This window comes from Hemiscyllium ocellatum, chromosome 12 (genome assembly GCF_020745735.1).
Source record: "Hemiscyllium ocellatum isolate sHemOce1 chromosome 12, sHemOce1.pat.X.cur, whole genome shotgun sequence".
Classification (NCBI taxonomy): Eukaryota; Metazoa; Chordata; class Chondrichthyes; order Orectolobiformes; family Hemiscylliidae; genus Hemiscyllium; species Hemiscyllium ocellatum.
This window is the reverse complement of record NC_083412.1, coordinates 25,882,084-25,905,017: the sequence shown is the minus strand read 5'-3', so window position 1 is coordinate 25,905,017 and position 22,934 is coordinate 25,882,084. Positions and strand designations below refer to the sequence as shown.

General features: G+C 40.9%; 1 protein-coding gene across 6 annotated transcripts in view; it reads right to left on the bottom strand.

The window, feature by feature from the left end:
* The window catches only part of LOC132820988 (ribosomal protein S6 kinase alpha-3), a 122,416-nt gene that overhangs the window by 66,581 nt on the left and 32,901 nt on the right, over positions 1–22,934 (bottom strand). For all 6 annotated transcript variants that reach the window (XM_060833435.1, XM_060833430.1, XM_060833431.1 and 3 more), the window contains 2 exons: positions 14,770–14,889; positions 3,870–3,951 (listed from right to left, as the gene is read on the bottom strand). In XM_060833435.1, coding sequence (XP_060689418.1) covers positions 3,870–3,951; positions 14,770–14,889 — 202 coding nt within the window. The remainder of the gene's footprint in view (positions 1–3,869; positions 3,952–14,769; positions 14,890–22,934) is intronic.

The following is a 22,934-nucleotide window of genomic DNA, read 5'->3' as shown; positions in this document are numbered from 1 at the left end:
AGTGCAAAATGAAAGGCAAGTTTGATAAATACTTGAGTAGAAAACTTAAAAGGTGGCAAGAAATATATGTATCACGTGGTTAAATTTTTATTTAGTGAAGCATTGCAGACAGGATACTGCAAATAAATTTCAAAACAAGGATAAATATAACATGTACATTTGACTAAGTAAGAAATTACAGCAAACTATTAATCATCCCCTTATCAACTGGCACTAAGCCAGCAAAAATTGTACACCTTAAAAATCGTAATATTTATGCTGTAAATGAAGTGTATCACCTGCATTATATTTCTATTACTTAACTGTGCATTTTTATATTGATTTTAAGTGACACATTGATATCTTTACAGTTTTTTGAGGGATGTTGATGTCTCAAAACTTTGCTTGATCAGGGTTTACTGTGATTGTGCATACCTCTTCATTATCCAGAATATCTGATCCACCAGCACACTCCTGGTCCCTTTTGTGCCAGTTAATTAAAAGTTTGCTGTAACCCATTGTTAAAAAGTCCACTGAGCTATATTCTTCACATTTTTCCCACCATATACAAGTTCTTATAGGTCACAACCTCTCATACTGGAAAGTATTGTGACGCAGTGTACAGTTCCCAGTAACAAAATTCCAAGGGTGGGGATACCTAACCAAGGTTAAATACAGCAACTAAGTAATTCCATGGGGATCTTGCCAGGTTCCATTGTCTGAGAAATTGCACCAACTTCATCAATAGCAATCAGGCACAAAATACACATGAATCAACGGTTTCTCAGAAATCAGATTAAGCTGTTGAGTCATTTGAGCTTGCCCCAACATTCAAGTGTACAAATTAATTGCAGTCTATCACCTCCATCTGTCAACATTTGGTTCATATTGCTTGATGCCCTTACGTAGCAAAACTTTACTGCTTAGTTCTGAAAGCTCCAAGTGTTAAAATAAAGAAAGGGCTGTAGGCAGAGGGTGCTGGACACAAGGGGGGGGGGGGGGGGGGGGGGGAGAAGAGAAGAGATTGGGAGATTAGGGGACTTGGTAATTGGAGATGAGAAAGATTATTTCAAATTTCCGCTATTGTTGTATGCAAAACATGCTTCCTGATTTTTCTCCCAATTTCATTGAAGTATTAAAATTATGTCTCCTTGTTTTTAATTTGCCAGTGCCAAAGTTTTATACCAAATCAAGGGAATAACTTTAAACAGATTTTAAAAATGTAATTCGATTCACTACCATATTATTCCTCAATTTTCTACTTTCGACCACAATCATAACAAGAGAAATGATATCTACAAAGAAAATACACTTCATATGAAGGGAAATTATCAGAATGAGGAAAGGACCTGGAACCACAGCATGAATTCACTATAATCTTTGAGCTTCAACAGGAAGCCTGGTGAAGGTGGGGTACTGAAACCGTTCTTAACTATTTGAGTCTGGATCAGTGGTGCTGGAAGAGCATAGCAGTTCAAGCAGCATCCAACGAGCAGCGAAATCGACGTTTCGGGCAAAAGCTGGAAGCATGGAGAGATATGCTAGAGGAGGGTGGGGTGGGGAGAGAGGGCATCAATGTGGACTTCAGCAGCTTCCTCATTTCCCCTTCCCCCACCTCATCCTAGTTTCAAACTTCCAGTTCAGCACTCTCCCCATGACTTGTCCAACCTGCCTATCCTCTTTTCCACCTATCCACTCCACCCTCTCCTCTCTGACCTATCACCTTCATCTCCTCCCCCACTCATCCACTGTACTCTATGCTACTCTCTCCCCACCCCACCCTCCTCTAGCTTATCTCTCCATGCTTCCAGCTCACTGCCTTTATTCCCGATGAAGGGCTTTTGCCCGAAACGTCGATTTCGCTGCTCGTTGGATGCTGCCTGAACTGCTGTGCTCTTCCAGCACCACTGATCCAGAATCTGGTTTCCAGCATCTGCAGTCATTGTTTTTACCCTGAACTATTTGAGTGGCCAGAATGCTCGAAGTACCTAAATACCCAGAAACTTAAAAACAGCAAGAGGGAGTTAACCTCACATCTAATATTGGAAGCGTGAGAGACGTAGGTGCTCATTGCCTATTTAAAACATATACCTTACAGTGCACACCATAAATTCCTGAATTTAATAAGCAAAAAATTTGTTCACAAAAGCAAACTTGAGAAGACTGCTATATTATAACCTGCATCAAATACCAGAACCATACCGAAATACAGGGCTGCCAATAAACCAAGTAATTCAATAGTTAGTTCCAACCAGACCAAATACTAACATTTTCACAATCATTGTATTTTTCTTCTACATAGGTTAATGGAACACAGCACAAAGGAGGAAGCTATTCAACCTTCATTCCAATGCTGACTTTTTGAAAGAGACATCAGTAACCTTGCAAGTTCGAGAACCTGTTCAACACCTTTTAGAAATTATTTATGGATCACATCAGCATTCGCGATTACAGCATATCAGATCCCAAATATGGAAAAAACAGTTCTCCTAATTTTCCTTTAAATATTTCGCTGTTTTAAATCTGTTACTTGATTCCACAAAGGGAATAGTGCTTCCTATCTGTTCCATCAATACCTTTCATTTTGAATTCCCTAATGTCTATTAAGTTACCATCGTGTTCCAAGAACTACAGTTGCATTTTCCAACCTTTTATTATAGCTAAAGTCCTTGATCCCTGATGAGTAACCTTCTATGATTCTACCAAATCACATACATCTTTCATAAATGTAAGCTTGCAGCACTGCCTGTTGCAGCTGAGCTGATCGCCCATGGAAAGATCTAATTCTGCAAAACACCTCTCTTAAAAAAAGCAAGATTTCTAGACATTTTTCTTGGGAAGATCAATTGCTTGACCTTTAAGATAGAACGGAACAGATCATTTGAACAGTTATTCAGTAAAGGTGACATAACATGACGTGCAAAAAATGTGATCCAACTCAAAAGTACATTTCAGCCTTTTTAAAAAATAATCCCAGATATTTGTCTTAACAACTTAAATTCTAACGAAAGGGTAATCAGCTACTTTCTTAATGGTTTAATATCCTAAAGATCTGTTCGGATGCTACTTAAAAAGATGAGAAACTGCCTGTTGCCCAGAGATTTTGTCTGGCTGGTCTTGAACTAGTTTTCTAAATATCTCCTACCCAAATACACAAGTCTTTAATAGGCAACCAACATGTTGGCATAGTAGAGATTTCCTCCAGGGTGCTTTATCAGTTAAAACAATGCTTACATTATTTCCCTCAACACAAGAAATATGGCATGGATATTGCAGTATTGATGGATCCAACACATTTATTACAACTCTATAAACATTACATTCCTCAGCCCAGTAAGTGTCTATAATACAATTAATCTAGTAGTTTGCAGGAGGAACACATTTCTAGTAGAATGTTAAGCTTCAAGTGATGATTAAGATGAAAGTATGAGACCCTTATACCTTCAGGTATGATATAGTGATGCAATCACAAGCTTGCTTCCTAAAGGCAGATTGACCATTTAACATAAGTCATTTATTTGCTTCCATGTTCCATTAACCTCGTTACTAATGACATTTTTTTAAAAAATAATTTTTTTTTGGTTGGGCCACCATTAAATAATTTGAGTATTCACAAAGTCTCTGCTCATCCATGTGCTACTGTACTGTGCTCATTTACACCCACTATCAATTACACCTATACTTATAACCTTTGCAATGTCAATTTATTCCTTCGTATTAGTTCAGCATTTATGGATGTGCATCAGCTTTCCACTAACCACAATTACAAATACCATAAGTTGGTAGAAAAAATTTAAAGTAGGGTGTCATATCATAATACTGAATTGTTAGCAAAAAAGTGCAATATCATGAATGCAGGGAAAAACACGTACATATAATAAATTACATACCTTTTAAAGTAGCCTTTTTAAGCACCTTCATAGCATATAATTGTCCAGCATCAGAACCTTGGGATTTCCTAACCAGAAACACCTAAATATAGAAGGGAAGAATAGTTTGTGTAAAAACTAACATTCATAATACATCAGTTTAGAAAAGTTTCAGAGAAATATAAGCAGACAAAATTGACAATGCACCAATGAAAGAGCTGAGAGGAGTGTTTAAAGTTTGAAAAGAGGTAGGCTTTTAAAAATAAAAGTTTTGCAGGGAATTTTAAAAAAAGAGGTTTTGAGGGAATAGATTTCAGACCTTGGGGCCACTCACTTTCTTTTGGAGTGTAGATGATTTGTTCAAATGCTTGGCCTGTTTAAATTTGGGAGTAGTCCAACACGTGTTAATTTAAAGAACTGATTTGCATGCAGCTTTCACAGGGAAAGAGGGTGATCGCACAGCTTGGAGGGAACATTACGGAGACTTGGGAAGCTGAAGGCACAGCCAAATGATGGAGAATGGCCCAATTACAGAAGGAGTAACAGATAGCATGAGCCAAATGCAAATCCAAACAGTAATGCTAAACTGTTACCCGAACCCCCATATTTAACCCCAAGAGTAAATGGACAGCTTCTGTGCTCCATGACTGAATTTTGGCACATAATATAGACTTTCACAAATGATCTTATTACAGACTGGCAGAGCCATTTAGAAGGACTATATAGTCTGTTCTGCTATAATGCTCGTTTCTTTAATGTGAAATGCCTTTAATGTGATTGAAGAATTTAGACCATTATTTGTCGACTGTGAACGTTCCGTACTTGTATTGGTTACAACGCGATTCCAGCCTATTAGTTTAAATAGTACGGCTATAGTGTGATTTTCTTCTAATGTGAGAATGCACAACGATTGAACTATCTTGTTACATCAGAACCGACTGTATTGCCTCATTTATTCTTATGTGTACAGAAAAGTTCCATTGTGCCCTTACAGTACTTGCAATAGCAATGCAGAGTTTAAAATTTGCAGATCCACGCTTAGTTTCAGTTTCTTCTGTACATACAGATGCAAGATGGAGAGAACCAGAGTTTAACAGAGAAATAATTTAGTTTAGTATTATTAAAATTTAATTTTTGAATCCCACATTCATGATGGCTGACAAAGTTGATAGATCATTTTAAAAGCAAAATACTATAGATGCTACAAGTCTTAAATAAAAGTGCTAGAGAAACTAGAGATCTGGCAGCAGCTGTGGAGGGAGAAAAGATTTAGCATTTCAAGTCTGTGTTCTGTTTAGACTTTTAGAATTTTAATTATTAAAGCAGTGATTCACTGAAACAAACAAGGCTGTGGAGTGCAACAATTGAAATTTATTATGCAAAAGACATAAACTAAAATAAAAGCAATGGCCTGAATTTTACCAAAGATCAACCGTGTACTTTTTTCAGGGAGTTTTTCTCCCAGAGTTCTGTTGGGCGCTCTCATTCTCCTCTCCACAGCTTGCCTCAAACTATGCATCTCTACATCCCAATCATGGTACTGTGTATTCAGCAATGGTAAAGATACTTATCACCGCATGGATTCTCAATACTGCTGCCATTATCAACACCTAGCCATGCACCAGGTTAAGCACCATCAGCAAGGAACTACCTTTACTGGGCACATAGAAAAACTGAGCACAGAGGTGACACTTCACTATAAGCACAAAGTTCACGTTTGTAAAAGTAATAAATAAAAACGAGAGAACTACGGATGCTGTCAGGGTCACCAGACCAGAAACATTAACTGATTTCTCTTCACAGATACTGCCAGAGCTGCTCAGCTTTTCCAGCAATTTCTGTTTTTGTTTGTAAAAGTACTGCTACTTTACATGACCTGTTTTACTGACATCACAACTGCAATTACAAACATCAAACTACACAGGCCACATGTTACCCCTCTTAGAAACTAAGAATGTGCTACTAATGCTCAGCATAAAAATATCAACTTGAAAGTCTTCAAACAGTTGAAAATGCTCATTTTATTTAACATTAGCAAAAATAAAAAAAACAAACAAAATAACAAGAGCTGTATTTACTTTGGGAACAGACAGACACTACTCTTTTGAGCAACAAATTTACAGTCAATGAATGATCATCGCATCCGCATCACACCCACTGAAACTAATTAAGCCTTGTCGTGCCAGATGTTGTTGCATTCTATCATGCTGAAAGTAATGTTTCTTCTGCTTAATGTCTTCATCTTTCCCCTTTGAAAACAGTGTTCTCCCAGCTCCCCTAGTTGCCTGCTCCACCTGTGCAGAGCACAACATGCTAAGATTATTTAGCACACACTCTGGGTGTACTGCAAGGTCCATCCCAATACCAATCCAAACATCAGGAAGTCATCTTCAACAGACATATTGACTTCTCCACCATGGCCCTGGCTAAAGAATAGGCAGCACTGTATCTATGCTCAGCCTCAGTCAGATTTGCACTGTGGAATCAGACGATAGCCCATGTCATTCAACAGCCATCTTTGTAAGGCAGTTAGCCCTAGAAACAAAGTAGAAATAGTCTCAAAAATTTGAGCATCATGCCATCTCCTACAGTACCAGATGCAGACATCCAAAGTATGGTAATGAACACAGATAATTGTACGTTGACAGAATGGAAGTCTTTCACATTGGCAAAGCCTGTGATATGATGTGAGAGTTTCAATATGATGTCGACTGTATTACACCCTGCACCAGGGGAAACCAGCAACATTGGCAAAGCTTACAGCCCAGGCTGCAGCAGTGACCTTGTCATGGGGAAATGACATGAAATGGAGTGATGTGGCAAAGTTGCACTGGTAACAACTTTAATACATTTGAGGGTTGAGGATTGAGAGATACCACACAGGTCCCCATTGAATCCTTGGAAGCAGCCAGCTGAATAAAAGACTTGCTAAGTTCTCACCTTGATGGCAACCAGGATGGGATGATCATTCAAACATTTAAATCACAGCAGTTGACAGTCTGACAGTGTAGGGTCTTCCTCAGTTAATGGAAACACTGCACCCTGGTAATTTTGGGGAAAAGGCATAGTGTACACCCTGGGCCTCTTAGCTCCTCCACATCCTAAGGGCCCTGGTGGCTGTGACTTATTTAATGGCTGCTTGGCAGCTGGAGGTTACTGCTAGCTCTGGACTTGCTGGCACATTTGGTCTTTCATTTCACTTTACCTTTGTAGCACTGCTGCCACAGCAAAGGTAACCTCTGCTGTGGCTGGATCTATGGGGCACAGTCCCAATGAACATCTGTCAGAATATCTGAAAGAGAACTGGTTCTTAATAATGTCAGTTAGCATTTACTTCACACAAAAATTACAGTTTATCATAGTCCTCAGTAGATGATCTCAACAAGGAGGGCCAGGCAGAGTTTTAAGATAGGGACATCATTCCAACCTATTTGCACAATTAGTTGTGTGTAAACCCCATAGGACATTGTAAGGATGATTACTGACACCTTGTCCCTCTAGCCTCACTGAACAAAGGCAACAGTGCATAAAAGAGCATGTCAGTGAAGACTTACAGTTCAAGTCTAGAGGAAATTTATGGGATCTTGGACTATCTTTGGGAATTGCGGACCACAATGAGAATTGAATTTTAAAGTCGCCTGTGATTACTCCTTCACAGAGATGACTACGATCTGTAGTGACATGCTATTACTCACACCAGGATTTATATCTCGCACTGCATGCATTTCATGTGTGACTAATGAATTTCTCTCTTGAAAGGAGAATAGAGTACAGCCAAATAGGCCTACATGCTCAGACAGAAAAATACTTCCTTTATGCAGTTGGCACACAATACTTCCTTTATCAATTCTAAGTGTCATTGCAGACATTTTCTGTTGTGCATTCTCAATTTCGGAGATGACAGAAGATTATGCTGGGCACAAAGTGACCCAGACACCAGAATCTCCACATTCACAGAATGCAAGAGAGGAAGCAATCTCATCAGTACCGAGCTATCACATGTCCCCACATAACTCTGATTTAGGTCTTCATCCCCCAGCATTACTGCGAGTGCCAGCCTAACAGGTTAGCCACTCCAACCATCATGCTTCATAGAAGTAGCCACCCACCCCACACCAAAACCTTCAACGCACATCACGAACTCCACGCCTTTTGGAAAGGCATGTATGGCCATTTGGCGGAATCAAATGCAGTGTGTTTGCTGCGTATTTTGCTGACATGTGCAGGTGTAATATTTATATAGCATAGTACCATACAGCAACATGTCTACTTCCTTGACTAATTACTGCTGACAACCATGAACGGTTGAGACTGCGCTAAACAGCAGGGCAAGAACAGAAACGCTGAACTTTCAAGTTCGACATATGGCAGCAAAGCACATGAGTGCTGAGATCAAGCAAGATGACCCATGATGCATCCTGGTCCAAACCATGAAGTGGATGCTTGTCCATGTATGCAAATTGCCCTGGCAGCAGCATTATGAAAGGTTCAGGTGTCTTCCCAAGTACAGCACCGAAGGGGTGAACTATGTTGGAAGTAGGCCAGAGATGTGGAGAAAGTGAGGTCTGCAGATGCTGGAGATCAGAGCTGAAAATGTGTTGCTGGAAAAGCGCAGCAGGTCAGGCAGCATCCAAGGAGGAGATTTGACGTTTCGGGCATAAGCCCTTCATCAGGAATGAGGAAAGTGTGTCCAGCAGGCTCAGATAAAAAGGTAGGGAGGAGGGACTTGGGGGACGGGTGATGGAGATGTGATAGGAGGTCAAGGCGAGGGTGATAGGCCAGAGTGGGATGGGGGCGGAGAGGTCAGGAAGAAGATTGCAGGTTAGGAAGGCGATGCCGAGTTCGAGGAATTCGACTGAGACAAGGTGGGGGGAGGGGAAATGAGGAAACTGGAGAAATCAGTTCATCCCTTGTGGTTGGAGGGTTCCCAGGCAGAAGATGAGGCGCTCTTCCTCCAACCGTCATGTTGTTATGGTCTGGCGATGGAGTCGTCCAAGGACCTGCATGTCCTTGGTGGAGTGGGAGAGGGAGTTAAAGTCTTGAGCCACGGGGTGGTTGGGTTGGTTGGTCCGGGTGTCCCAAAGGTGTTCTCTGAAACATTCCGCAAGTAGGTGGCCTGTCTCCCCAATATAGAGGAGGCCACATCCGGTGCAGCGGATGCAATAGATGGTGTGTGGAGGTGCAGGTGAATTTATGGTGGATATGGAAGGATCCCTTGAGGCCTTGGAGAGAAGGGAGGAGGTGTGGGCGCAAGTTTTGCATTTCTTGCGGTTGCAGGGGAAGGTGCCGGGAGTGGAGGTTGGGTTAGTGGGGGGTGTGGACCTGACGAGGGAGTCACTGAGGGAGTGATCTTTTCAGAACGCTGATAGGGGAGGGGAGGGAAATATATCCCTGGGTGGTGGGGTCCGTTTGGAGGTGGCGGAAGTGACGGCAGATGATACGCTGTACATGGAGGTTACTGGGGTGTTAGGTGAGAACCAGTGGGGTTCTGTCCTGGTGGCAGTTGGAGGGGCGGGAAGTGGAGGAGATGTGGTGGAGGGCATCTTCGATCACGTCTGGGGGGAGTCTGCAGTCCTTGAAGGAGGAGGCCATCTGGGCTGTACGGTATTGGAACTGGTCCTCCTGGGAGCGGATGCGGCAGAGACGAAGGAATTGGGAATATGGGATGGCGTTTTTACAGGGGGCAGTGTGGGAGGAGGTGTAGTCTAGGTAGCTGTGAGAGTCAGTCGGTTTATAGTAGATGGCCATGTTGATTCGGTCGCCAGAGATAGAAATGGAAAGGTCTAAGAAGGGGAGGGAAGAGTCTGAGACGGTCCAGGTGAATTTGAGGTCGGGGTGGAAGGTGTTGGTAAAGTGGATGAACTGTTCAACCTCATGGGATTTCTCCAGTTTCCTCATTTCCCCTCCCCCCCACCTTGTCTCAGTCGAATCCCTCGAACTCAGCACCGCCTTCCTAACCTCTCCGCCCCACCCCACTCCGCCTATCACATCTCCATCGCCCCTCCCCCAAGTCCCTCCTCCCTACCTTTTATCTTAGCCTGCTGGACACACTTTCCTCATTCCTGAAGGGCTTATGCCCGAAACGTCGAATTTTCTGTTCCTTGGATGCTGCCTGACATGCTGCGCTTTTCCAGCAACACATTTTCAGCCTAGATCAGAGATGTGCCATGATGTTGCGGTTAGGCTGGTATTTGTCAGATTTCAACCTCTGTCATAGAGGGTTGGAGCTGTTATTGTCCATGACATATAAAATGAGGTGCCAGGGACTACTGTCCAAGATGGAGCCAACAGGTATCTATATTGGGAATTGCTGGCTTGTTTCTAGCCAGCACAATTAGGAAAATGTATAATGTGTTAAGATTAGATACTAATAGCATGCACACGGGAGTCTTGCTACTCACAACCACGATTCTTGTTTTGACATTCAGCAATTGATTGCAGAACCTTTAATTTCCAACACTGGAAAATTCAGAATCACAATCTCACCATATTTTTCAAACTGACTTGTCATTGTTTGTCATCAAGGGTTGGCAAGATTTCACCCTTTTAGATATAGAACACAAAATGTGAAAACATCCAGCAAATTGAACGCTCAACCTATTCCCCAACACCACTTTATAATGATTCAAAATGCAGAAAAATTACATCTCTATACCAATCTGGAGTTGAACGCAACTGATTCTCCCCAGTTATTGTCCAATAAATTGGTGAATTGTGCAGTCTTCGACCATACATGCTCACAAAACTGAGATCTCAGATATTCTCAGCATTCAATAGCCTGCAGACTTCTAACCAAATTCTTCGTCTGTTAACTGTACAAACTAGACAAAGATAACATATTCCTCTGTTCGAGAGAATACTCTCACCCCAGGCAGTTCTCCTCCCAATTGCCCCAAAAACATTCATTCTGTGGAGCTTCTCAAACTAATAGTTTCCAATGTTTACTCCATCCGTCATAAACCATTCCAGTATAAACAATTTTCCGTTAACATAATGGGGGGGGGGGGGAGAAAGGGCCTTGCTCTCTGAGCGAAAGTAAATTGGGTCACGGTGCCAACAGGACAGCGTAATATAGCTTTTTTTTTTACAAAGAGCAAATCCATCAAGAATAACCATTATCAATACACCATTATATTAAAACGTAAACACTAAAAATGATTGAGAAACTTAAGTCAGAGATGTACAGCACGGAAACAGACCCTTTGGTCCAACCTGTCCATGCCGACCAAATATCCCAATCCAATCTAGTCCCACCTACCAGGCCTGGCCCATATCCCTCCAAACCCTTCCTATTCATATGTCCATCCAAATGCCTCTTAAATGTTGCAATTGTACCAGCCTCCACCACTTCCTCTGGCAGCTCATTCCATACATGTACCACCCTCTGCGTGAAAACGTTGCCCCTTAGGCCTCATATCTTTCCCTCCCACCCTAAACCATTGCCCTTGAGTTCTAGACTCCCCTACACCAGGGAAAAGATTTTACCTATTAATCCTTTCCATACCCCTCAATTTTGTAAGCCTCTAAGGTCACCTCTCAGCCTCCGATGCTCCAGGAAAAACAGCCCCAGCCTGTTCAGCCTCTCTCTCTATATCTCAAATCCTCCAACCCTGGCAACATCCTTGTAATTCTTTTCTGAAATCTTTCAAGTTTCACAACACCTTTCCAACAGGAAGGAGACCAGAAGTGCACGCAATATTCCAACAGTGGCCTAACCAATGTACTGTACAGCCGCAACATGACCTCCCGACTCCTGTACTCAATACTCTGACCAATGAAGGAAAGCATACCAAATGCCTTCTTCACTATCCTATCCACCTGCGACTCCACTTTCAAGGAGCTATGAACCTGCACTCCAAGGTCTCTTTGTTCAGCAACACTTTCCACACTGTAAGTCTAATCTAATCTAATCTAATCACTCCCTAGATCCTTACCATTAAGTGTATAAGTCCAGCCAAGATTTGATTTCCCAAAATGCAGCACCTCACATTTATCTGAATTAAACTCCATCTGCCACTTCTCAGCTCATTGGCCCAGCTGGTCAAGATCCTGTTGCAACCTGAGGTAACCCTCTTTGCTGTCCACTATACATCCAATTTTGGTATCATCTGCAAACTTACTAACTGCACCTCTTATGCTCGCATCCAAATCATTTATGTAAATGACAAAAAGCAGAGGACCCAGCACCAATCCTTGTGGCACTCCACTGCACACAGGCCTCCAGTCTGAAAAATAACTCTCCACCACCACCCTCTGTCTTCTATTTTTGAGCCAGTTCTGTATCCAAATGGCTAGTCCTCCCTGTATTCCATGAAATCTAACCTTCCTCATCAGTATCCCATGGGGAATCTTGTCGATCTCCTTACTAAAGTCCATATAGATCACATCTATTGCTCTGTCCTCATCAATCCTCTTTGTTATTTCCTCAAAAACCTCAATCAAGTTTGTGAGACATGATTTCCCATGCACAAAGCCATGTTGACTATCCCTATTTAGTCCTTGCCTTTCCAAATACATTGTAGGTAAATTATGCACAAGTTTTCATGCAGAATAGTTTTATTTTTTAATTTGCCTTTAAACTCCTGTAGAGGTGCTGTTCGTAAATAACCAGCAAATGACAGAATCAAATAGACACTGCACAGGAGGAATACAACTGATGGAACTTGTTTTTGTCCACGAAAAGAAAAAAAATGTTTCTCCAGATGAAGGAGATTAAATGATTTTGAGGTAAAGCTTCTCCATAGTATATGGTACATTTTCTTAAAAAATGTTTTCCCATCATCAGACGCTTAGTAATAACTTAGTTTGATAAAAATTGCTGAAAATTCCTGTACTAGTTTGAAATTCAAATTTGCATTGGATAAGTGAACATAGTGTAAGCCTCAACATCTTGCGCACTCATCCTACATCACAATTTGTTTTGAAAAAACAGTCAGCATTTTTCTACTTTCTTCCATCACAAAAATGGTCATTTAATTAGAAGCTTTTATTGAAGTACTCTGATTCAAATTGCTTTCCCCCTTCATAGGAAGACAGACACAGATGTATGCCATTGAGCAACACTATTTGATATGATCACAGCTAATCAAGCATTTCGATGTCTTTTAGACACACCATCACCATAACTATTTAAATCACTGACAACCAAAATTTTATCAAATTCTATGGCAAATATTCTTAGACCGAGCTTCTGGAACCCTTTAGTATAGAGAATTCCAAAGATTCATGGAACGCAAAATAAAATTCTCATTGCGGTCTCAACTCGCATCTCCTTTGTTTTTAAATTAAGTTCCCTGGTTAAAGAACTCCTCGAGTGAATCGACCCTGTCTATTCCATTAAGTATTTTGTAGATTTCAATGAGATCACCTCATTCTTTGAGTCAGAAGATACTACAGGCCCAGTTTGCCCAATATCTCCTACAGGACCATCCTGCCATCCCAGGAGCAAGTCTGGTGTATTTTAATCACACTTCCTCTATAGCAATATTTTTTGAAGTAGACAGAGCAAAACTGCACAGAATACTTCAGGTACAGTCTAACCAAACTTTTTTTACAACTGAAACTAAAGCTTCACTACATCTTGTACTCAAAGCCTCTTCTGATAAAGGCTGACATTCCATTAATCATCTTAATAACTTGTTGCACTTGCATCGTAGCCTTCATTGACTCATTGCAAGGACAAAGTCCCTTTTCACAACTACACTTTCCAATCTCAGTATTTTAAAAATATTCCTTCTACCAAAAGTGGATAATTTCATATTTTTCCACATTATATTCCATCTGTCACATTCTTGCACAATCTGTCCAAAATCTCCCAAAAAAGGTGCTCATGGACCTCCTCACAACAAAGAGCAAACATTACATTTGGTCCCCATATTCAAGTTATTGATTCTTACTATGAACAGTTGAGGCTCAATCACTAATTTGTGGCACCTATTACTCTCAATCTGCCAACATGAGAATGTCCTACTGTTTTCTATTTGTTAACCAAACCTTATTCCATACCTCCTATATCATGCTTTAATTTTGCTAATCACATCTTGGAGGACTTTACCAAAAACCTTCTGAAAATCCAAATCTACTACATCCATTGATTCCACTTTATTAGTAAAATCCTTAATAAAATTTGCAATCCAGCTGCACCCAATCAGATCATTTTTATCAGGGTTAATTTATCACGTCCTTTACGATAAATACTAACATTTGTTACCCCTGTTACCAAGGACAATGTAGTTGTGTTTTCTTTTAGCTTTCCTTTCTCAAATAGTGGGCTCAAAATTTAAAAACCGAAATCAGTACTTAATCCATATTTCATAACTTCAGTTTCTACATTTTCTTTTAAAAATGGTAGAAGGTAGCTACTAGAGTCTCCAACCAACTTCAAATTCCAGGATAATGGCTTTCCTCTCTAATTTCATTTGTCAGCATCTCCAGCCATAATTTACTATACCATTTTGTGTTTCTTCCTCAGACCATGTTCAAATGTTGAATGGCTCCAAGTTTTCACTTATCCCCACATTTCTCAATTCACTTAGCATGCAAGAATCTATTCACTATTTTGGCTGAACATCTTCCATACTGACACAAAAATTGATGAATAGATTTAGTAGTAGCAAGATGCACTTACTTGCATTGTAAGTCACCTTTAAATTGATGCCTTAGATCAAGACCAAATAAGACATATTTGTTGACTGTTTGACAAAATCACATCTTAATGAAATAACTTCAGCTGAGTGGCAAAATCAGAGATGACCCTAATCTCCCTGGAGCCAATAAAAATTTAAAAATCAAAGTGAAAAATGTAATAATTTACAAACTGGGTCAACAAATCACTTAGACCATGGATCTATACATTGAGAAAAACACTAATTAATATTTCAAGATTGGTGAAATATTTTCAGAAAAACTTTCAAAGACTTACCTTTCCAAATGACCCTTGTCCCAAAACTTTAAGAAACTCAAACTGAGAGGGGTCAGCCTTTTCACATCCTTCTTTCACAAGGCACGTTATCGGTATCTCCTGTTCATTTTCTTGATCTTGCTGAAGAGGTGAAAGAAAAGTATTTATACAATGCAAAAATGTTCATCCAAAATTAATACAGCAATTTAATAGCCAAATTCGACTAAGTAGTTTATACAAAATCTTAGATGTTGCATCAGCATAAAAACTTAAATTGAACTCTTAATAATAAAGTTTGCAAGGGAATTTCATCCTTTAGTCAAGAATTTACAATATTTGTTCTCAACAATATGCATTTTCTACACAACTGTGGGGCCATATACTGCCTTGATCCATTGAGAAAGCCAGATGCTGCAGATAGGTGATGTCACATAGTTTCCTCTCTAGATTGAATAAACCCTCAATAATAGTTTGCTTCGACCTGCAGCTAAACAGAAGCAAAAATCAATTCCTTTGTAAGTCTACTAGATACATGAAACCTGATTACAGTATCAAGAATGCAGAACAAGTTTCAGACATAGTGATGTAGGTGCATAGTTCCTTGAAAGTGGAGTCAAAGGCAGACAGGATGGTGAAGATGGCATTTGGCAAGCTTGCCTTCATCAGCCAGAGCAGAGAATGCAGGAACTGAGATGTCATTAGTAAGACCACATTTAGAATACGGCATACAATTGTGGTCGCCCAGTTACAGGACTTAAACTGGAGAGTGTGCAGAAAAGATTTACAAAGATGCTGCGGAGACTGCAGGATTTGAGTTACTGAAAGGTTGAATAGGTTGGATAAGGTGAACAGTCAAAGTCTTTTTCCTAGGGTGGGAGCAGTCTAAAAGTAGAGGCCATGGTTTAAAGTGAGAGAGAAAAGATTTAAAAAGGACTTGAGAGGTAACCTTCTCATGCAGAGAGTGGTACTTGCGTGGATTGAGCTGCCAGAGGCAGGTATAACTACAATATTTAAGAAACATCTAGATGGGTATATGAATAGGAAGCATTGAGGGATGTGGCCAAATGCTGGCAAACATGACTAGGTCAGATTGGAATGTCTGGTCAGCATGGACAAAATGGACCGAAACATCTATTTCCATATTTACAACTGACTCAGTATTATCCATATTCTCTCTTTCTGGATTCTTCACTGACAAAGAAAATAATAGATTTAAAGGAGGTGGTAAGCCAACAGTTAGGAGCCATGTACCAGATGTCAGCACCTATCAGTTGAGGGGTTTTCATTTTTAGTGGTTACGTCTATGCTGGACTATTTAATCAGGATGACAACTACCTCACAAGGTAGTCTTGGAGATGAAGCACCAATGATATAGGTGGACTGTCCTTTAATCTGATTTTAAGTTCAAATTGGACTGGACTGAACTGATGCATAGCTTTGTAGGAAACAATGTCATCTTATTGTTTAGTCATTTGTTTTATTGGATCTTTGCAGTACAGGTAACAAATACATTACTCAGCAAAACAGATTTATTTTGTGAGCATCTATGCAGGGTAATCAATACTGTAACCCTGAAACGACAACCAATTAAAATATTAGAACAACTGCTCTACAAAAGTCATCTAGAAAGTGACCTTAAGCAAGACCTGCACAGCTGACTTTCCATGTTGACATGTTAATTGCCACGAGGTAGTCAACTTCAAACTGTGAAGTAGGTAATTGAAAATTTGGAATTGTAGACAAGTTAACAAAGAGTTAAGTTCTCAACTTGGAATAGCCAAAAGCCTACACAGATAGCTTCTAAGAAATTATGCAGTGCCTGAATTGATAATAATTCTACACATCTAGACCTCAAAAGGTTGAAGTAAGGAAGTGACTGCCAAGACGATTTGATACTAGTTGTTTGCCTCAGACAAATTTAAAAGCCAGTCTAGGGATGGCATGAAAGTCCAAAGTGCTTGCTGGCTGTAATAGCTCTGCGTCAAATCAGTTTCCTGTACTCAACAGCTTCTCTTATGGAAGTACATTTAAAACACAAAACTATTTTTATGTTGATACCGGTACAGGTTGTTTGGTGTAGAAATGGAAAATCCCTACATTAAGGTAGTTCTTCTTGTGTTAATAATGACGCATATTATCAGATCAGTATCAAGGAAACTTTAGTCTTCTTCTGGCTGTGCTATAATTGCCTAGGGAATGCTCTCCAACTCAGCCTATTTCTCACCCTGAATGAGAAATACTTTCTTTAAAATAAATGGATCAAATTAATGCAACACAATGGAAAATGGCAATCTCTAAATCATTTAATTGCAACGATTCCTCTTGAACTAGAATTCATCAACAATGCCAGAAACCATGCATGATTGGACCATTAAGACCAATCCATTGTCACACCAAAAGATTTGTTAACTCAATTAGCATGCTATGCTTTAGGGTCAGTCTTGTATCCAATCTACTTTGTGACCATTTCACCTTAGTTATCCCCTCAACTTAAAAATATTTTTCTTCAGTGTCAAAATTTCCATGCCATGGATCTGAAATAAATCTATTTGGAACCTTGCAGGTATTTTTTAAACTGAAGGTTCATATTCACTTGGTATCATATTGTTCAATTTATATCCAATAGCTCTCGAGACTTATCAATTTCAAAGATTCCTTTTTAAGTTCTGGAAACATTGTGGTTCTTTCCGACCGAAATCTTGTTTTACATCATTTCTCAACTCTGAAGAGCACCAGCTCTTACGGGGCATACTTGGCTGCAAGAACTAAAAGTGGCTAATACTCATCTGCAGGACTAAGTAAAGCATTAGTCAATTCAACCACGGTGGGCATCAGAACAGATTCCAATTCGTTCATTACAGAAGTGCTCTCTGTGCAAAGACAATATTTCCTTCCAATTTTTTGCAAAATTCTGTGTCCAAATGCCTCATCTCAGATGACAACTAAAAGGTTGAATTGGTGTAAATGAATTTCTTACATTCTATCGACATTCCATAAAACTTTAATCATAAACATTCAACCATTTTATGCAATGAGCTCTCAAGGTCCAGACAATTTATTAACTGCAGAAGCTTTGCTGATTTAGTTTAGTAAAATTCCAAACTTTTTTGCATTATGCACTTAGCACAGCAAAAAGGTTTGCCCAACAAGTAGAGGCAGTTTTGGAGGCTTGGCTTTCACCAAAAATCTTCCATTTTCTTCAGAACACAGTAAAAATCTTGATAAGCAAGCAGCAATCTAAAGTAGAAAATATCTATATGATTTCTTGATTAAAAGCATCCCTTATGTGACTACATAGAAATAAAACAAATGATATGCCATACAAACCAGGAGCTTTACAAATTTTGATCCATAGTGTTCAGTTTGCTCTCAGGCAGGGCGGTGGGTTTCAATAGTCCCAAAAAAGCCCTCTCTTGATACACAGGCAGTTGTGATTATGAACTTGGAGGCCACATACCCAAACACCCACCATGAACCAAATCAAGGACTTCTAAAACTAAAAACTGTCTGGTGTAATTTCAAGGCAAAATACTGTGGATGTTAGCCATCAGAACCGTCATATTGGATTCAATGTTAACTAAGTCACTCGCCACAGATGCTGGCGGACCTGAAATTTTCTAGCACTTCCTGTTTTTATTTCAGATCCTCTTGTCTTTTTGTCTTTTGCAGTTATGTATTAGCCTTAACGAATCCTTAGAGTCGATTAATTTATCAAATCATTATATCCAGCTATTGAGGGCAAGTTGCTCAATGCATTTTGATCCAAATAATCATCCAATGCCATTGAGTGCCTCAACCAAACCTTCCCCTACCTCATTTCCAGATCGTATATTCCATGGTCTAACAACTTGCTGCGTGGAAAAGATTGTTTAGTTACGTAACTTTTAACTTTAAATCTATGTCCTCTTGTTTTTATCATTTTACAAACGCTCAGCCTATCTACTCTGTCCAGCTTGCTCATGATTTTGGAAACCTCAATCAGATCCTCTCAGCCTTCCACTCTGCAAGATCAGGCCCAGCTTCAATCCAATCTCATGCCTGGAACCGTTCTCAAATTGCTTCTGCACTCTGTCCAATGCATTTGCACATTTCTTATAATGTAGTGCCCATAACTGACAAGAGTACTCCAGCCTGAGATCTAACAAGTGTCATATACAAGTTCAACATCACCGTCTTGCTCGTGTACTTTAAGTCCTTGTAAATAAAGCTGGAGAGCACTATATACTTGATTTACAGCTCTCTTCACTGGTCCAATCACTTCAATGATTTGGGCACATGTACACACAGGTCCCTCTGCTTCCACACCCCCTAGACTGCACGGTCTTACTGCCTCTCTGCACTGACTGTCATCTGCTACCTATCCAACCACTGCACCAACTTATCAATTTTCTTCTGGCATTCCACACCTCCTTCACAGTTCGCAATTCTAAGTTGAATGTCCCCGACAAGTAATACTTAAATTAGAGTTGTTAGCTGCAGAGAAAAAAAATGAAACCTGAAGGAGAATGTAATGTTGACTGACATTGTCAATGATTGTAATAATGTTAAAAATTGATTGAAGTATAGAAAGAGCATAAGTGAAAAATGGTATTAGCCACAGATGACAAGTAAGGAAAGAAAACAGCAATATGATGGGCCAGCATTCACGACAAAGCAATAGCAAGCCTAACAGGTACCTATGTACAAAGAGAAAGCACAATTAAGTGATCAAATAAATGGCTAAATACAAAAAGTCAAAACCTGGGCTCGCTTCTGTTGCCTTCATTTTACTCTGACTCACCATTGGAAAGCATGAAATATTATGAATCTTTTGAACTTGTGTAGCTTGTTCTCTTAAAATCAAGACGTTGGATTGTGTTACAACACCTCTTTGACCATCTCACCCAGGGTGAGACCTGAACTCAAATCTTTAGGCACAGATGCAGGGTCACTAGCCTCTGCAACATAGTTCTGTGTAACTGTGCATGCAATAAGACTTACATTAAAATAGATAACCTTACACTTGCCCCTACAGAAATTTATCAAAGCATATTTGTCCTTTTCACTTAGCATAGCATCTTCGTAATTTTGTGCTCCATTAACATAACGCTTATTGATATATGGTTACCTAGAGTTAAGCAGCATTAAATAGTCCATAGTAAACAGAGGAGATTTGAGTTCGCAGCACAGGTTCTTTTGTAACATCACAAATCACTTCTATCGAACAGCTACGTATCCCATTATCCCCATCTCATCATCGACTGTCTTCAGGCTATGACACTTCGGAAAGATCTTAGAATAAGATGTATGCATTTTTGAAATTTTCTTTTCATCCATGAATGAACGATGGTTGCATTCATAAATGTTTCAAGAAAGGACTTGTCCTTTATGTAAATATCAAGTGTAATTTTACCTAAGTAGATGCGCAGCACAGAAACAGACCCTTTGGTCCAACCCACCCATGCTGACCAGATATCCCAACCCAATATAGTCCCACCTGCCAACACCTGGCCCATAGACCCATCCAAATGCCTTTTAAATGTTTCAGTTGTACTAGCCTCTACCACTTCATCTGGCAGCCCATTCCATACACGTACCACCCTCTGCATGAAAACAGTGCCCCTTAGGTCCCTTTTATACCTTTCCCCTCTCACCCTAAACCCATGTCCTTTCGTTCTGGACTCCTCCATTCCAAGGAAAATACTTTACCTATTTATCTTACCCATGCCCCTCAATTTTGTAAACTTCCATAAGATCACCCCTCAGCCTCCGATGGTCGAGGGAAAGCAGCCCAGCCTATTCAGCCTCTCGCGATAGCTCAAATCCTCCAATCCTAGCAACGCCTTTGTTAATCTTTTTTGAACCCTTTCAAGTTTACGATACAAAGGAGACCAGAATTAGGGCTGCACGGTGGCTCAGTGGTTAGCACTGCTGTGTCTCAGCGCCAGAGATCCGGGTTCAATTCCCGACTCGGGAAACTGTGTTTGGAGTTTGCACATTTTCCCAGTGTCTGCGTGGGTTTCCTCCAGGTGCTCTGGTTTCCTCCCACAGTCCAAAGATGTGCAGGTTAGGTGAATTAGCCATGCTAAACTGCCCGTTGTGTTAGGTGCATTAGTCAGGAGTAAAGGTAGGGGAATGGGTTTGGGTCGGTTGCTCTTCAGAGGGTCGGTGTGAACTTGTTGGGCCGAAGGACCTGTTTCCACACGGTAGGGAATCTAATCTAATATTCCAACAGTGGTCTAACCAATGTCCTGTGCACCATAGCTTAATCTCGCAACTCCTGTACTCAATACTCTGACTAATAAAGGAAAGCATACCAAACACCTTCTACGCTATCCTATATACCTGCAACTCCACTTTCAAGGAGCTATGAACCTGCATTCCAAGGTGTCTTTGTTCAGCAACACTCCCTAGGACCTTACCACTAAGTGCATAAGTGCTGCTAAGATTTGCTTTCCCAAAATGCAGCACCTCGCATTTATTTGAATTAAACTCCATCTGCCACTTCTCAAACCATTGGCCCACCTGGTCCAGATCCCACTGTAATCCGAGGTAAGCTTCTTCACTATCCACTTTTGGTGTCATCTGCAAACTTACTAACTACACCTCTTTACGCTCATATCCAAGTCATTTATGTAAATGACAGAATAGTGGACCCAGCACTGATCCTTGTGGCACTCCACTGGTCACAGGCCTCCAGTCTGAAAAACAACCCTCCACCACCACCACCCTTTGTCTTCTACTTTTGAGCCATTCTGTATCCAAATACCTAGGACTCCCTGTATTCTGTGAGATCTAACCTTGCTAACCAGTCTCCCATGGGGAACCTTGTCAAAAACCTTATTGAAGTCCATATAGATCTCATCTACCGCTCTGCCCTCAATCCTCTTGGATACTTCATCAAAAAAATGCAGTCAAGTTTGAGACACGATTTCCCACGTACAAAGCTATATTGACTATCCCTAATCAGTGCTTGCCTTTCCAAATACGTGTACATCCTGTCCCTCAGGATTCCCTCCAACAACTTGCCCACTACCAACATCAGGCTCACTGGTCTATAGTGGCAAACATTGATTTTAACCTTAATATGAATCCTCTTGCAAGGATGCTTACATTGAAGTTCTCCTCCTCTCTCCACAAGAATCTCGCTCACTGAAACCCCCAGGTCATCCCCTCTGCCCTGAAGCTCTTCAACCATGTACTGAAACAGATCCACTTCCACAGCCACATCTGATTCCTCAGTGCTTGCCTCCACAGCCAACTGATCCCACATGGACTCCAGACTACATTCAAACCAGCACAGTTTAGACCCAAGCAGGACAACCAGTACAGACTACAGATTCAAAACCACCAGAAACAGTTCTCCTTCAGGATCCTCCACTCCACATTCGCAGCACCTAACCTCTAGTCAGCTGTGCCTCAACTGAGGGCCACACTCTCTCAGAACTGCAAAGGACCTCTCCTGTCCTATATCCTAAAAAGAGTTCCTACTCTCTACAAACAGTATTTCAATACCATTTCAAACATCAAAACCTTGTAAGTACTTTTATATACCCACCTCCATAATCAGCATTCCTCAAACATTCCAGAAGGTTCCCCTGGCCGCCGGAACTGCTCGGATGCCATTACCCATGAGGCTGGTACAGCTACCATCCCTACGGGGATCAATGATGTCACTTTCACCGTCACTCCCGCCCCTCACAATTTCACATGCACCACACGCGACATCACCTCTGCCCTCACGTCATCGCTGACGTCACACATGCAGCGACTTCAAAACCCATCGCCACATTGCCGTGTGCCACACCACTTCCACCCCCAACGCCACTGACCGTCCCCCAACAGATCCCACTGTCACCATCCCCGCTCCCCCCCCCACCACCCCGAACCCTTTAGGGGAATATCACCCATACTTATGACTCCACCCCCTTTCCCCTACCACCACACCCACTCCACTTACAGGCTTCCCCCCCACCCCACCAAATCCCAGCTCTCCACCTACCCAGAGTTTTCACTATCCCCCAGATCTCCCCCTCACTAAGGACAAACGATCAGCACTCAGCAAAGGTTAACCTTTATCCCCTTCCGTCCACTCAATGAATTGAATAGACATTGTGATGCCGAACACTTCTTCTGCCACCTCCGAGCTTACTTTATCAATCAGGACTCCCACCCACCTTCCGAGGACCCTTTTGCACACCTCCAAC